A 16595-nucleotide genomic window follows, 5' to 3' on the forward strand; every position below is an offset into this window, starting at 1 on the left:
CACTCTTTCGCTCTTCCTCCCAAACTCTCCAGATGGATTTGTCCTACAGGCGTAATTTATGGGGGGGGAGCAGGGGGGACATGTCCCCCTCAATATTTAGAAGAGGTGAATTTGTCCCCCCCAAAAAATATATCATGAATGATGTTAACTCCTCGCCAAAAAAAGGTAAAATAACAACACAGACAGTCGAACTACTAAAATGTCATTCATACTTGTTTTCCAACCCTATGCTTGGACCGTACCATTTTAACCTTGCCACTGGGATTGCCGACCTCGTTGCTGTCTTGCAGTTGCTCCTGACAACCAGGAGACCGGAGCATGAATGATCGTGTAAGCAAGTGTAAGTAACGTAGCTAGCCAGCTTGCTTGTCTAGCCCAGTACACCACCCTTTCTTACCTTTGGGGTTTCTGAGTTAGATGTTTGGGGTTATCAGTTCAGACCCCCTCACGAACTAGCTAGCTAGCGCTTGCTAACAGTAGCCCCTAGACGTTTATGTTAGCTTAAATGAACTTGAACTGATAATTTCGGGCACATGAGATAACATAATAGGTACATATACAAACCAATTTGTGCCAAGGGTATTGTATTAGTTCAAATGCATCTACTACTTTCATTCACAGAGTCAGCATGAGCAAGAGGAAAGTAACAGAAGATATCCGGTGCTTTCTTGGTGCAAAAAAGAGTAAGATGAGAGAATTACCTAGAAGAACCTAGCTAGTTCTACTAACAGCTAACGGTTACTAGTTTAAGTTTACAGATTGTTTTTCCTGTTACGCTATTTTCTGTGGTTGTCACACAAGCTAAGACAACTTTAATTGTTCAAATTGTGAATGTTAGGATGGTGAACTATTTAGATTTAATTACTATTAAAAAGTTATTTCACGCTGCTGGACCCATAACGATCACCTTGAGGTCACTATCAGCTGTAGTGATGATGATGATATTAAATGGTAGACTATGACATAAGCTGAGGACACTGTATGGTATGAATGCTCTGTATAAGGCCTACTGATGGTGAGTTTAACATGTAGGCTATGTGCTGTTGTATTAAGGAAACGGAGAACAGTGAGCAGGCCGGCCCTAGTAGCAACGGGGTAAGAAAAAAGACTGCAACAGCTGTGGAATGCATTTATTCAATTCACCCTGATCAGTCATCATACACAGTGATGAAATGGCAGTCACCTCATCGTTATTATTTGTTCATTTTTTGTTCCTTCTGTCAGGATACTAGGCCTACTGATGACAGGGAGAGTGGAGACAGTGCAGTTGAAGTGAGTGAAGCAATAAACAGAATTCCTTCATTTAGTATTCATCAAGCGCCAAGCACATTAGAGACCACAGCGCTCTGTAGGGCACTCACTTTGTGTCTCTACTAACCATCAGTGACTTACTCAATGACCTTGTCAGCTCTAGACCACGGCTAAGATGGGTTACATTTAACTACTCGGGAATCAAATATCAAAATAAATAACGGCAGCTGAAATATTGTTTACATGTGAAATGTGTGTAGGATGTACCAGTCAGTGAGGCAGCGAGGCAGCGAGAGGGAGAGCGAGGGGTCACCGAGGCAGAAAAAGAGGTAAGAATTAATTGTTAGCATTTGAAAACATGACCTGAAGATTATGAAAAAGGGCATAAGTAAGTAAGCAGTGGCCCATAAGGCAGGAGACAATCTCCTGTTTCCTAAGCGTGAGGCAGCGTGATGTACAAGTACACTTCCTGGACATGACGCTAGTACGTCATAGGGACTTACCCCAATCCTAACCTTGATACTGAGTGCCAAGCAGGGAGATATCGAGTACCATTTTTAACAGTCTTTGGTATGACTCGGTCGGGGATCGAACTCAGGGCGGACACACTTACCACAAGGCCACTGAGCTGAAATATTGTTTAGATGATGTGACATGTGTAGGAAGTACCAGTCTGTGAGGCAGAGAGAGGGAGAGCGAGGGGTCACCGAGGCAGAAAAAGAGGTAAGAATTCATTGTTAGCTTTAGAAAACATGACCTGAAGATTATGGAAAGGGCATACATAGGCATTAAGAAATCTGTTTTTGTTTGTTTGTGAAGATTGAGGGCACAGACAGGGATCCAACAGAGCCTTACCAGCCAAAGACGAGGGAGATCGAGCCACAAGCACTATCCAATAAAGTTCTTAAGTTTCAGGAGAAGTGGTTTCAGGACTTTCCTTGGTTACATTATGATCGGAGGCTTAAAAGGGTTTTGTGTTTCCATTGTATGAAGACCTTTCATGATAAAGATGCTGCCTTTAGTGCAAAGGTTGATCCACCTGCATTTGTTAGTGTAGGATTTAGAAACTGGAAGAAGGGAATAGAAAAGTTCAAAGCCCATGCAAGTAGCCATGCCCACTGCCACTCAGTCTCAGTAAGTCTCCAGAAAGGGGAGTCCGTTGAGACACAGTTATCAAGTGCATTGCAAAAGCAACAAGAGGAGAATAGACACTGTCTGTTAGAAGTAGTTGGTGTAGTTAAATTCTTGGCCAGGCAGGGGATAGCCTTCAGGGGACATGAAAAAGAGGCGGGCAATCTCTATCAGATGTTAAAGTCTAAAGCAGAAAGTGACGCCATTCTTTCTAACTGGCTTGAGAAGCGCAGCCAAGATTACATGAGCCCACAAAGGCAGAACGAAATGCTCTCAGCTCCTAGGAAATACAGTGGTCAGGGACATTGTTGCAGCTGTCAAAGCTCCGCAGGTTGTACAGTTCTCATTGATCATTGATGGCACACAGGATGTATCTGGAAAAGAGCAGGAGTCTATCTGTATCAGATATGTGGACCATGATTTAATTCCGCACGAGGAATTTGTTGACCTTTACCAAACGGCATCAACAACTGGACAAGCTATCAGTGACATAGCTATCGATGTACTGAAACGGCTGAATTTGCCATTATCCTCCTTTAGAGGACAGGCATACGACGGGGCTGCGAACATGGCTGGGAAGAACATGGGTGTACAGGCACTGATCAAGAAACAGCAACCACTGGCCTTGTACATACACTGTGGGGCACATTGAGCTAACCTGGCAACTGAGGCTGCATACAAATCATCACCTCTGATTTGAGACTCCTTGCAGTGGGTTCATGAACTAGGGAATCTTTTCAACCTGTCAGGAAAGTTCAAGACCGTGTTCGAAAACATAGCTAAATCAGCATCAGCACAATACAGAACACTCAAGCCGTTATGCCCAACCAGGTGGACAGTAAGGCATAAGGCCATTACCTCAGTCATTGACCAATATCCTTTGGTGCTGGAGAGTCTAGAGCAGATGGCCTCAGGTACAGCAGATACAGCAACCAAGGCAAACGGGTTGCTGGACAGGTTTAGTGCAGGAACAACAGTGCTGGGTCTTATCCTTGCGTCAGAGGTGACAGGAGAGCTGGAATGCCTTAACAGGTCTCTCCAAATGAGAACACAAACAGCTGGGGGAATGAGAGCAGCGGTAGACTGCGTAAGAAGCACACTCCAAATGAAACGGGATGAGAAAGTATTCCAAGAGCTGTTCACAAAAGCAGAGGATATGGTGACTACCCTTGATATTAGGGAGATTCAGGTACCTCGCTTGCAGAAACCACCTAAGTGCCTTGGTGGAGCAAACATGCATATCCCAGCCACAGCAGTTGAGTACTACAGAGCAGAGTACTTTAGCATGCTTGACACTGCTGATGTACAGTTGAAGGACAGGTTTGATCAGGAGAGTTTAGATGTGATTCAGAAGCTTGAGGAAGTTCTCCTTACAAGGGAAATTGATGACACAGTAGTAGGCCAATACCCAGAGCTTAACAGCCAAAGCCTAAAAGTTGAGCTGTCTATGTTTCGAGCCAAACACACATATAGGTCCTGCGAAGAGGCTGCCAATATTCTACAGCAAGCGCCAGTCGAGGTTCGTAGCTTGTTCACAGAAGTAGAAGCTCTCATCAGGTTGCTACTTCTTGTAATCCCTGCATCATCCTCTGAAGTTGAACGAAGCTTCAGTGCCCTGAGGAGGCTCAAAACATGGCTTCGGTCCACAATGGGGGACAATCGCCTCAACCATATGGCTGTATGTCACGTCCACAAGGCAAAACTCGACTGTGTGGGTGGAAAGAAAATCTGTCAAGAATTCATCTCCCTACATGACAGACGCAGAAAAGTCTTTGGGGCATTTTAAGGGGTTGTATTAGTGAGTAGATTTGCATACTAGTGCCCTCTGGTGGTATAAACCGGACAAAACACTTAGGTAAGGCAAGTTTATTTATAAAGCACAACCAAAAGGCAATTTCAAAGTGCTTCACATGAAACATTTATGATACGTCAAAACAAAGGACAGTGAGCAGGACAACATTTAAACGAGTACATTTAAAAGAACATTAAAATATGAAAATAAAGTTGCATAGTTTTCTAATTTAATGAAAGGTAGCAGCAAATAGGAAGGTCTTTAATTTAAACAAACTAAGGGTTTCGGCAGACCTGCAGTTTTCTGGCAGTTTATTCCAGACATGTGGAGCGTAAAATCTGAACGCTGCTCCATGTTTACTTCTGACTCTGGGGACAGAAAGCAAACCTGTGCCGGATGACCTGAGAGGTCTAGATGGTTCAAAAGGAAGTACTTGCCTTACCTACCTTTTTTTCTGATATGGCAAGAGAAACAGATTTGTTTTTACTTTCCTTTTTTGGAACAGACATTGTATAGTGATTATTAGACTAATCTTTATGTTAAATACAAAGTGAAGTATTGTTATTTTTGTGAATCCAACTGTTTGTGAACAATAGCTGAAGGAGAATAAATATTTGAAATACATAATGACAGTCTACTCCATTATTTTCCTTTTTGTGTCACTATAGGCTAGCCTATCTGAAAGTTGTTTTTCTTTTACATAAATAAGACATTTCCACAATAAATTGATGTAGAAAAAGAGCAAATTGGTGCATACAAATTCACCAGAATGCAGGAAATTAAATGTGTGATGCAGTGCGAAGGGTGCACTGCAGACACCCTCCATCTTTCAGATGGTAGTTTACCTCTCTTTTATGGGGAGAGAAAGGGGGTGCTTCCCTTTTTAATATCTATTTATTCACTGGACCAACTGTGGCAGTGTTGAATATCAAAACTGCTTATGAAAACAACACTTAATAAAGAGGGGACTGTTGCTTATGTTCAACAACTTTGGTGTTATATTTATGCATGCTCAATAATCCAGGTAAGAAAATAAAAAAAAGTTCAACTTTCTTCAACTTTGTTGTTGTATTTCTACAACAACAAAAACAACAACAAGCAACACGCCACATCCCATTAAGATATTAATTTCACTTCTGGTCAATGTTTAAGTCAGTAAATAAATGTTGTACCCTATCAAAAACTTCATCAATTGCACTACAAGGATTGCTTATTGGTACAAGATTTAATACATTAGTTATTCCTCCATATTTTCAGTGTCAGATAACACAACATTACAGAGCAACACATTTCATGAAACTGGTCTTTTGAGAGTTGATGAGTAAAGTGTTGATTTTTATCTGGATTAGTTGATCTAGATCTGTGTCAGAGCCAACATAATTTAAAATTTCTTTACATCAGCTTGTAGCGATGTGAATACCATGTTGGTGTCATTGCTTGCTGTGGCACTTTCACTGAGATGACATTTTCATAAGTGCTTTCCAAAACCTGCAAAATGTCAAACTGCTATGTACATCACACACCAGGTGCTGAACCAATTTTGCAAGCAGTGGCAAATTATGTACAAATGTAACATATACATTGTTCAGCAACTTGGCTCTGTGCTCCTGTACTTTGGGGTTCTCTCTGGTTGTGCCAACATCAACATATGGACTATTCTCTGGAAAAATGTGTACGTGCTACTGAGAGTTGGTGGATCAGAAGTGATGCTGAAAACAAAGTGAGATATTGTTTTAGTAGTTAATCACCTCGCCCAATAAGACGGGTCGATTCGAGAGGGGATGCCATCCCCTCTATTTAACAAACTGACAAAAGCCAACTCTTTTCTAAACCACCCCTTTCCATCCTTTTTAATGGCAATACATACCTTGGTATGTATAAAGAAATCTATTAGAGAGTTGCACGTCAGCTCTCAATAGTTCGTATATAAACTATGTGTAAGAAAACAATTCATGGTTAAGAATATGTAGGCTTTTGGGCACAATATAAAAGGTAATTGTGTTCTTTTTAAGCCTCTACCCACCACAACCCACCATTCATTTTGTAATTTTATTACAAATCGACCACTGCTGATACACATGTACACTTTTCAATAGCTTTATTTTGTTTTGTTACTTGAACAATGTATTATTAAAGTTAACAATTCAAGCACTTACATGTACTTTTTGTTTAGATGTTCATTATGCTTGCACAAAACCTCGTTCTCGGCTTGAACAGCTTAAAACAGCTGCAGAAGCTCTGCTTAACCGAAGTCGATGAATCATTATTTGGGATTTTCTTTTGGTTTATATCTGAATAATATTGTGACTTGACTTTCACATTTTCATTTTACTGTTACTTGACAATTCCAAGTGCAGCAATTAATGATAAAAGCATTTGCCAATTGCATTTTAGTTTTCACTATTTTTAATTCTCTATTGTGCTAGATGATAAAACAATATTGATCATTATCATTCTGAAATCTTCCTTGAATGTGAAATAAACAAAGTTGACCATTATGTTGTTTTTCTGTATATTGTATTGATCTTTGAGTTTCGTGGAAAGAGGGCAACATTCATTGGCAACCCCTAACCTTTAACAATAAAAGAGACCACACTGGCTGATGTCAGAAAACCATTCAATGTTCAGAAAACAATTCAACATAATACATAAAAACACAAAGTGACAGTGAAGCTTCCCTCATAGGTTCAGTTAAATTATTAGGCATTATAGGAAAATTCACTTGTGAAATTTAAAAAGAGCACGCAAATTATGGCATGTAGACAGACACCCCCATAAAAATCTGCACCTTTGTGTGCTTCATATCACATCAAAACACTGTACATGAGATGGAAACTATGCTTTAATTTCAAAGCACAAAACTCCAGAATTGAAGTGGCTCCAGTTCTGAATAGATAACATCATGGTACTCCCTAATGCAGTGATGATTTTTCAGGGTTTTTTTGGATGAGAACTGTTCCAACACATAAGTTGCCATGGTGGAATATTTCAGTTTACAGATTGATGAATCAATGGCTGAGTCTGCAAGTCTGTATATATGTTGAGAAGGTTAGTCTGTGGTAACCTGTCACGACTTTTTCCTGGGCTGGTCACAATATGGTACATTTTCAAGAAAAAGGCCGTCTCTGGGTCGAAGCACTGTGAGAGGAAAAACAAAAAAGTATACATCAGTGACTGTGCACGACACACCTGCAGACATCAACCAATCTCTTATTCTTCATCAAATTACTTATTCATTATATTAAGACAACAACAAAAAAGGCCAGGAGAGGAAAAAACAATACACACAGAGTTTATCTTCTCCTACATGTTCCACTTGTAGGACAGATTGTCGAAGAATAGCTTCCACATCTGAGCCCATTTTGATCATCTGAAAATAAGAGTAATCAATTGCATGGGTATGCACTAGAACAAAAAAAAAGAAATGTTGCATCAATAGTGGAGCACATGTGCGCAATAGATGCAAACCAACTGTAGCATGACGTCATTGTTAAAAATCCATTCAATTCAAAACCATTGCACATTAGCAAACTACTGGGGAATGCCACTGGATTGTGATGCTGAACGAGAGGTGGACACAGTACCTTACTAATGTCTTCTTCTGACGTTTCGCTTTTGTTTTTCCGGAACTCCTCATTTATCTTTAACCTCGCAGCTTCACGAGAGTAAAACAAATAAATGGTATGAATAGGATGCTAAGACAGAATATGATACAGAAAAGTTCAAGGGCAAACATCAACCGCTTTTCAATAACGTAACAGCCAGGACCAAAACATTGCCCAAGATGCTTTTCCAGTTTCCACTAACAGGGCTTGGGCAATGTTACCTCTAGTAAATATAGACAGCAATATTATGTACTATAACGGACAATGAGTTACCTGTCAGTGCTCTATCGTCATCTCTGAACACACCAATCCTTGTTCTGTGCAACGCTTTAAACAACTTCAGCACCTGCAAACAGACAGTTTCACCACAGCGCAACGCAAGCAGCCCTCGATTCCTAAGCTTTGCAGTGGGGCAATTGGGGGGAAATGTGTGTTTGACAATCTATGAGCACTGTTCTTTCCTAATATTTTAAATCCGATGACTGCTGGCGTCCACCGGTTTCTTTCGTCTGTGAAAATGCGGCTAAATCTGGACGTTTCCCAAACTCACCTTCAAACGAGTCCCCATTTTGACTGCTGCTGTTGCTACTACTCACTTCCGGGCTGCGGATATAGGTATGGGCACAAACGACCAATCATCGTGAGTTTTACGCATACGCGCTTTCCGACCAATCGTTTTCACTTCAATACGCAAATGTAAAAAAACGGCCAATTATTGTGAGTCTACCATGCATGTGATTTTCCAACCAATCACCTTTGACTTCAGTATCACCGAGTCAAAACTGTTAAGCTTGAGCAGCGCCTGCACAGTTAGTTAGCGCCGCATCATGGCTGACGAAACAGCGAAGGCGCAGGCAGCCCAGCCGGGAGGAGATACCATTTTTGGGAAAATTATTCGTAAGGAGATTCCTGCCAAATTAATCTATGAAGATGATCAGGTATGCATTGAAGCTGTGTGTGCTTAAATACATTTTGGTCCAATAAGGACCAGTAAGGCTAATAGCACCACTGCATAAACGCTAGCTCACGCAAGGCATTGCAGAGGCTCTGCAGTGCCTTGCAGTGAGGTTTAGCTTACACTTAGTTTGCAGAGCTAAGCTAATAGGGAAACGTTCACTTTATTTGAAAATTGAAAGAGAAAATAGTGCTGCTTGGGACAGTCGGCTTATAATCAAAAGTCAAGACGAAAGCAAAGGCAGGCAAACGACAACTGATACTGAAATGACAAGCGGATATCCTGAAATGGCAATGTAAAAGTGGAAAGGGAAATGGAAATCTTGAAAGAGAAAGTGGAAATACTAAAATTGTAAATGGCAGTGGAAAATGGGGGAAAAGGATAACCCCCCAGATCAATTTGCAAATGTGGAAAATGCTGCGTGAACCTGCAGGAAAACAGTTGTCTTTTTCAATTTTTACATTTTACCCCCTCCCTTTTCCCGGTTTCGCTTTCCCATTCGCCGTTCCCGAGTTCGAGCTGTATGTAAATGAGGAGGCGTGGTCCTCTCGTCAATCAAAGCGAGCAGCGTGGGCCCGAAGTGAGTCGTGGTGCAGAAGCGCCTTACGGACACCAGGGGAAGCTGTGTGTGCATTACTCTTGTGCAGTGTGGCCGGGGAAGGGAAGACGGGGGTACCGACTTAAAATGCGCCCTCCGTGTTCTGCACAAAAATATTGCATCATCATGGCGTAACAATAAAAACCGTTTTCCGAGCAAATACGTAACATATAGGTTATGTTATCTGTTGGTTCTCAAGTCAGTCTTCTTGTCCCCTGCCCTGCAGACTTTCTTGGTTAACCTACACAGATGGATCCGCTTGTTGGGTGTTTGCACTAGAGATCTTTAAAAAGGAAACGAACTCACTTCTTTTTGGCGAACTAGCAGCAAAAGAACTCAGTCCTCTTTGTGTTCATAGGTTCATAATGTAAAAGGGCTTGAAAGAGGACTTGGTTCTCTTTCTGGTCCACATCAGCATTAATGAGATCTCAGACCAGTTCTTGTTCATATATCAACTTCAGAACAATTATGCAACCCAATTCAACTAAAATATGTCCTCCTCCTGGGTCTATCTATTAACAGAATTAGCTGTTTTAAGAATCCATATATTGTAGTGGACACATCTACAATCACAACCTGGATAAAAGCCTACCAAATCCTCAAGCAACAAGAAGAAAAAACCCCCAACATTTTGTCAACTAAACCCAATCTGGCATGACCCTGATCTCAATATCAGTAAAACAACCATATTTTTACCTGCCTGGCATTCAAGAGGCCTTGTCCAACTTGAACAACTCCTTCATAACAGTCAATTCATCTCCTTCATGCAACTGGCCAAACAACAACTGAACTATGTCAAGTGATCAAATCTAGAACTACATTTCTCGTGATCAAACCTAGAACTACATCTCTCTTAGAACAGCTAAAATGTTCAGCCTTGACAGATATTTCCCCCAACTTTAGGGTGGGAAAGAAAGTCCTCTTGTAGTAGAGTAAAAAATAATTTTGTTTACTGTTTTTCACTCTAAATTTTCATATTGGGTGGAAATAACCCCCATACTATGCTGCTCTATATGTTAAAAAAAATGCCTGATGAGAGGTTAATACAACTTGGAGTTTTCTATGTACTGCAGAGAGGTTCTGCCCCATGGTGCATAGCCGTTCATGGGATCCAGTGATACTTAGAATCTATTACAGTTGGCTTACAACCAACGAGACCTGCTTGACCACATGTGTGTTTTTAAGCGAGGACAGTCAATGTTATTTCCTTGAGTTGCACGCAAAACGTTGTACAACTCTGCATGCGCAGTTCTATGGGCGGTCAAAAATTCAGTAAATATTCATCAGTTTGCATGTTACCAAGTCTGCCACAGCGACGTCATCAACATGAAGAATGTGGATTTGTTCAGGTGTGTTTTGTAAAAAATAAATGAGAACATCTTAGGATCATCTTGTCAAGAGATAACATTACATTTTCAGATTCAAAAGTGAAAAGTACTTAAAAAAAGTTGTAGTATTTATAACATCAGTTTATCCATCTCTGCCATTGAGGGTTGTTCACATTCACAAATTTGATTTACTTGTCGTAACATTGAATTAACATTAAAGTTTAAACCAAGGAGTAGTCTCTTTGGTCATATTTTATAGCGCTACAACCTCACTGGCACTGCTGACTATTCACAAATTAGTTTTGTTGGCACAAAAGTTGCAATGACCCCCTTAACCACTGTGACAGTAAAGTCCAATTTTTGTCAGGTAATACAACCAGCACCACAACAGTCTGAACAGGTTGATCTGCTTATCAATGTGCTCTTTTTCTGTTTCAGTGTATTGCCTTCCCTGATATTGCTCCTCAAGCCCCTACACATTTCCTTGTGGTCCCCAAAAAGCCAATTGTACAACTTTCAAAAGCTGAGGAGGGTGATGCTGCAGTAAGTTTGATGTCTTCTCATGGTGCAATTCTATGCCGTCCACTAATATACACCCTGCCTGGCGCCTGCTAAAACCATGCTAACATCCAGATGGTCACACAACTTGGGCTGGGTGATACTGACAAAAATAAATATTGCATTATTTCTGACTCAATACCTCGATAATGATAATGTGGCATTACCTTGGGGATAACGACTGGTGCGTTCATGCTCTTTACGTACAAGACATTTTTGAGAAATTATCATTAATAATGTCTTTATGCATGCTCAATAATCCAGGTAAAGAAATCCCAGAAAGTTGAATCGGTTCATCTGGTTGAGACTGAAGAGGTCATTTAGATGAGCGATGAAATGTTTCTCTCAATAAACATTGTGTCCAGATGAACCGATTCACCTTTCTGTGATCATTGTAAATGTGGATATGATGACCCAAGCAGGTAGAGACATTCGTTGTTCATTTCACACAGCTATAACAGTCTAATAAGTTCAGAAAGTTGCATCACTTTACTGTAATGCAACCTTAAAGACCAGGCAATGACAACTTTAAAGTTATATCATATTATGATAACCAAAATCCCAGACAATATCTAGTGTCATATCAAGATATTGCTATATCATTATATTGCCCAGCTCTAGTACACACTGGAAGCTGATGCTTCTGGCATCTGTATCTTATGATTTGCTCAGTTTGTTTGTGCTGGTACAATACAGCTTTAATCCCCATGTTAAATGAGTGATTTGAACGTTATGCATCAGAGGCCTAGGAGTCATTTAATGCTTGATAGAAAATGAAGAATATTAATAGCTCTGCACTTTAACCTGCATGGGTTTGAATGTTTTATTTTTAGGTCCTCAGCAGATGTATTGCCAGCTGCTTGTCATTTGTTAATTCTTACTCTTTCTCCTAGTTGTTGGGGCACTTAATGATTGTGGCAAAGAAGTGTGCAGAACAGATGGGCCTGCCCAAAGGATACAGGGTGGTGGTCAACGACGGGCCTGATGGCGGTCAATCAGTCTACCACATTCACCTCCACGTCCTGGGTGGGCGCCAGATGGGCTGGCCCCCCGGCTAACCGTCCTCCTACAAAGCCATTATGCATCGACCTTCATGTTTGTCCTCCGTAACAACCAGTGCTGTTCATCTGTAGCTAAAATGCCACTGTGTCATGTAGGCAAAAGTTTGGAAAGTTATTCATGGTAAATAAATGTATTTCACAACAACTGCCTGTGTAGTGTTTCCATGACCTTCCTGTCTGGAAGTCATTAATGTGCATCACTGACATTACAAGCTAGAAGGAAGCCTCCACTGTTTTTGAGAGCTATTGTAAGGTTTCATACTATTAGATGTGAATGGAAAAGGGTTTTTTTGTAAAGGGGAAAATGAAGATATTTGAACTGCCAGTGGTTACTTTCTTTGTCCTCTGAAAAATTTGTAGATATCCAGATAGTATTGACTTGACAGCTATTCTCAGTCACTGTCTGATTTTGTGTAATGTCAGCTTCTGTTTATTTAATTCAAACACAGTTTCGTTTGTGGTGTATTATACTGAAATTTATTATTCAAGAACTATTTCTGATCAAATGTGAGACGGAAAAGGCACAGCCTATTTATTACTTATAAAAATACAGCCTGTGATTAAATACTGGTTCATAGTGCTGCTTTCCCAAACACAAAACAGCTGGGTTTTAGGCCTTTTCCGGCATTAGTAAAAGTAGGCTTGGTTTGCAGAAGTCTTTTTCCTTTCAGATGCTTAAAGGAAAATACACCCCACTTTAGAAATCTTCTGTGTTGTACCTCCACTTGGCCTAAAAGCCACTCCTGTGATTGTAGCACATACACCAATCCCCTCTCTCCATCTGTCTCTCCTCATCTGTATCTCTGACCGGCTGTCTCCCTCTCTGTCTCTGAGATTGGAAGGGAATGATGCAGCTTTGCACTCCTGCTAAAATGACACGCTGTTGCTTATTTTGAAAATGCACATTCGGTGTAAATCGTACTATGAATCTGATTTACAGTATCTAATTATTTAAGGCCGTACCAATGGAAAAAGAAAACCAAAACGTCCGAATGATTCTGTTTTATTAATAAGTAACAAATGAAGATAGTAAAACAAATATAAAATACATGAAACCTCAAAAAAAGAACAAAAATAAATAAAATGGCAATTTTTTTTTACAAAAAAAAAAAAAACACTGATAAGATGACATGTAAACAATCTAGAAAACACATGTACCAAGCATTCACAATCCCCTATTTTACTTTGGCAGATAAAATAGGACAAAAGAAAACAAGTAGCATGATTAGAAGCTTCGTTTATGACGTCAGAATAGATCCACAGAGACAAGGCTGTCTTCGGCTCTGATGTCGCTAAACGCGATGTTCGTTTTACCGAACCGCTTTGCCGCAACATACAACTCAGCCTTTCAGCAGTTTTTCACTACTCCTAACAAAATAAAACAAAACAAAACACAATCTGATGTGCAGAAATGTGCAAAACGAGAGAAATGAAAATTTAGACTACCCCCCCCCCTTCAATTTTAATCATCAATGCCATTCTACGTACACTTAATCCTGGCACTTTGAGGCATGAAAACATTGTATGGTACACAGCATAGAGAGAAGGAAAGGAACATGTATTCTGGTACCTAATTTCACTATCGCCAAAGTATCTAAGTACTAATACACCGTCTTTATGTCTTCTTATTGTAGAACACAGACTAATAGCTAGCTGAAGAGGGGTTTAGAAAATGGTCAGTTCCCTTGAAGTAACTAGAAAAGCAGCAGAGTCAGTCAGGAAGTGTCTTATCCGCACCGTCTGTGCCATGATTCCTCGGCACGAGTTTGCCGTACACGTCCCTGTGGGTTCACAGCAAGTTGAATCTGGACACGACACTTCCTGCCGGCTGGAAATGAAACGATGCACCCTTATATATGTTTCTGAAAGCCGCGTTAAACGTAAAATGGGTCGGTGGGACACGTTTTAAATCCGTGCCACAAACGTGTCCTTGCAAATTGCCCATGTGTTTTCTAGACAGACATTGGCGAATATGCTATTCCAAAATCTGCGACCTGTCAAATATTATGTGACCCTTCCACTAAAACAGCCGTTTCCCCTCAGGAAACGGCTGTTTAGATAAGGTTACATTTAGGCATAAAGTTCAAGATGGTTAAATTTCGGTATTGGGTTGGAGACATCTGATATCAGATGTGGGTTTGGTGTGGTTAAGATTAGGATTAGCATCTGGGAGGGGTGTGTGAAATAAAGGCAGGGTCACATAATCAGATGGCCGACAGATTTTGGTATAACACCAGCAGGGCTCAGTTTTTTTGTATGCAGTGGAATTTAAACTAGTGTTAATGTCAACAGGAAGTAGAGATGGATATTTCCGTCTGACACTGAGAACGGCGTCATGTGTTTCATCGTCAGTTAATGCATCAAAAGCTACAGTATACAGTATCTAAATATTAGAAAAGATTCTGTTGAAATGTTTTTTTTTTTTTCTTTCGTTCACAACTATTAGTTTAAAAAGATGCCATCATACATCAGCTGTCACAGGGAAAAAGTAGGGGGAAAAAGCCAATTGGAAATCATAGGACACTTGAGTGATGTACTGTAAGGTCAAGGCTAAAGGCACTGGTTCACAAATTACTGTAAACCGTGTCCCTTGGGTCAAAATGTTTCATAACAAGAGCATCAAATGATTGAATGTTTGACCTCCTTACCAGTCTTGAACATACAGACAAACATGTGCACCACAGAGGAGGGAATCATACGGAAAACGCATTGACACCAAAACAGAGAGATCGCCTGTAATGTGCAAAAACTACAATTTCTGGGCATTTAAACTGCCACGGTTACGCTTCATTTTAGGGGAAATTCTGCTATGCTGTTCAAATACAAAAGCATCAAATGTTTCTAGGCTATTTTTTTTTTAGCTTTGGTGATATCTCGAAAGACGATTGAGAATAATCATTGGTTTCCTGAAGGCTGTTTTTCTTTCTTTCTTTCTTTTTTCTAGTCAGGTGAAAACTACCACTCTATTTCAATAAGATAAACACAGACACGTCCGGAGAGAGAGAGAAAAAAAAAAACAAAAAAAAAACAAAAAAAAAAACAACTTCCAAACTCCATTATGTACAAGCTACTGGAGTGACAAACCAAAGTTTATTCACTGTTTATAATGCTTCTTCCCCGAGATTCCAGGAGAGAGAAAAAAATGGAAAGGAAAAAAATAAAAGAACAGGTGAAAAGAATGATCGAGGAAGAGAGAAGTGGGGGAGGCACTAAAGAAATCCACTTGTCTGCGAGACGGACCGGTGATGTCGCCCCGGTTTATCGGGGCTGGTTCATGTGAACAGAAGGTGTAATGAAAGTCAGAGGATCTGCTTAAACTGCGAGGGAATCATATCTGGTGGCTATAAAGCATGGCTGTTTATAAATATGTTTGGTTTAGTGTCACATTGGGGCACTTCTTGAGGCAGCGTGCAATTCCTTTTAACTGAAAAGTGGCTGATACAATATTGCAGCATAGTGTTCTGTATTGTAGCACTGGGTAAATAGAGCTTCTTGTGTCGCAGGTTTTATTGTACAGTAAACTATGATGTGCACTGACATAGTATAAATGGTCTTATTGAATGTTTCGTCTGAGTGCTGCTTGTCGAGTATAGTGTGGGAGGGCACAAATGCTATTGAGGATGTGATTTAAGGCATGTCCTTTGTGTAGGTAGGGTCCAGACACATGGAGAAGGCTTGAGGAGAAAGCTGGAGGAGAGCAGAGACTGTACAACCACAGAGATTTGTCCATTATTAGTAGCCATGTTGCGTGCCTATAAATGCTGAACTCCACTTGTCCATAGATCTTGTTTTCTTGTTTTACCATAAGCTCAAGCAGTCAGTTGGCCAGTTAACAGTGAGCAAAAATAGGTTAAGTAATAAGCGACCAAAACAACATGAATGTGTCCAGTCTTTCAACAGGGCTCATATCAAACATCTGGGATATATCCACCAGCCATCGCTTATAAAGTTTGTTGCTTCTTGCTTACTGGAGGGGTTACTTTCCATTAAGGGCTATGACCATGTGTTTACAATAATCAGCCCAGTTTCCACAGGGGTTTGTCCATTCAATCTGACTTGAAGAGAGTCAACTGAAGTAGTTTACTGCCAGCGAGACCTGGGGAACAGTATCTTTAGATAAAGCTCATATCTTAGTCATAATCTCATTGACCTTGTGAAAGTCGGGAGCACAGCCATTGTTCTGTCCATGAGGTTCATTTTGCATTTGCCCCCTTTGTTTGGAACACCAATTTACCAATCGTGTTTCAGACTCATGCTTATTCACTGTACATTAATCTCAGGGAGACATCCGTCTTGTTTGATTTCTGAACATCTAT

At 40.4% G+C, this 16595-nt stretch overlaps 2 protein-coding genes and 2 long non-coding RNA genes across 4 annotated transcripts; 3 read left to right on the top strand and 1 right to left on the bottom strand.

The window, feature by feature from the left end:
- Positions 1-296: 296 nt before the first annotated feature.
- On the top strand, positions 297-1096 carry LOC130122706 (uncharacterized). The gene is made up of 3 exons (XR_008811260.1): positions 297-340; positions 622-683; positions 1054-1096. It is a non-coding gene; the product is annotated as an uncharacterized LOC130122706 (long non-coding RNA).
- A 135-nt stretch (positions 1097-1231) lies between these two features.
- LOC130122705 (uncharacterized) lies at positions 1232-2110 on the top strand. The gene is made up of 3 exons (XR_008811259.1): positions 1232-1272; positions 1512-1580; positions 2071-2110. It is a non-coding gene; the product is annotated as an uncharacterized LOC130122705 (long non-coding RNA).
- A 4153-nt stretch (positions 2111-6263) lies between these two features.
- Positions 6264-8352, bottom strand: lyrm7 (LYR motif containing 7). Its single transcript, XM_056292215.1, has 5 exons — positions 8330-8352; positions 8053-8125; positions 7759-7829; positions 7463-7544; positions 6264-7312 (listed from the first exon to the last, which is right to left on the bottom strand). Exons 1-5 carry the CDS (start codon positions 8345-8347, stop codon positions 7242-7244), a joined length of 315 nt encoding a protein of 104 aa, XP_056148190.1. The 5' UTR covers positions 8348-8352; the 3' UTR covers positions 6264-7241.
- A 226-nt stretch (positions 8353-8578) lies between these two features.
- On the top strand, positions 8579-12424 carry hint1 (histidine triad nucleotide binding protein 1). The gene is made up of 3 exons (XM_056292151.1): positions 8579-8717; positions 11099-11203; positions 12112-12424. Exons 1-3 carry the CDS (start codon positions 8607-8609, stop codon positions 12274-12276), a joined length of 381 nt encoding a protein of 126 aa, XP_056148126.1. The 5' UTR covers positions 8579-8606; the 3' UTR covers positions 12277-12424.
- Positions 12425-16595: the final 4171 nt, after the last annotated feature.

The sequence above is a fragment of the Lampris incognitus genome, chromosome 13 (assembly GCF_029633865.1).
Source record: "Lampris incognitus isolate fLamInc1 chromosome 13, fLamInc1.hap2, whole genome shotgun sequence".
NCBI lineage: Eukaryota > Metazoa > Chordata > Actinopteri > Lampriformes > Lampridae > Lampris > Lampris incognitus.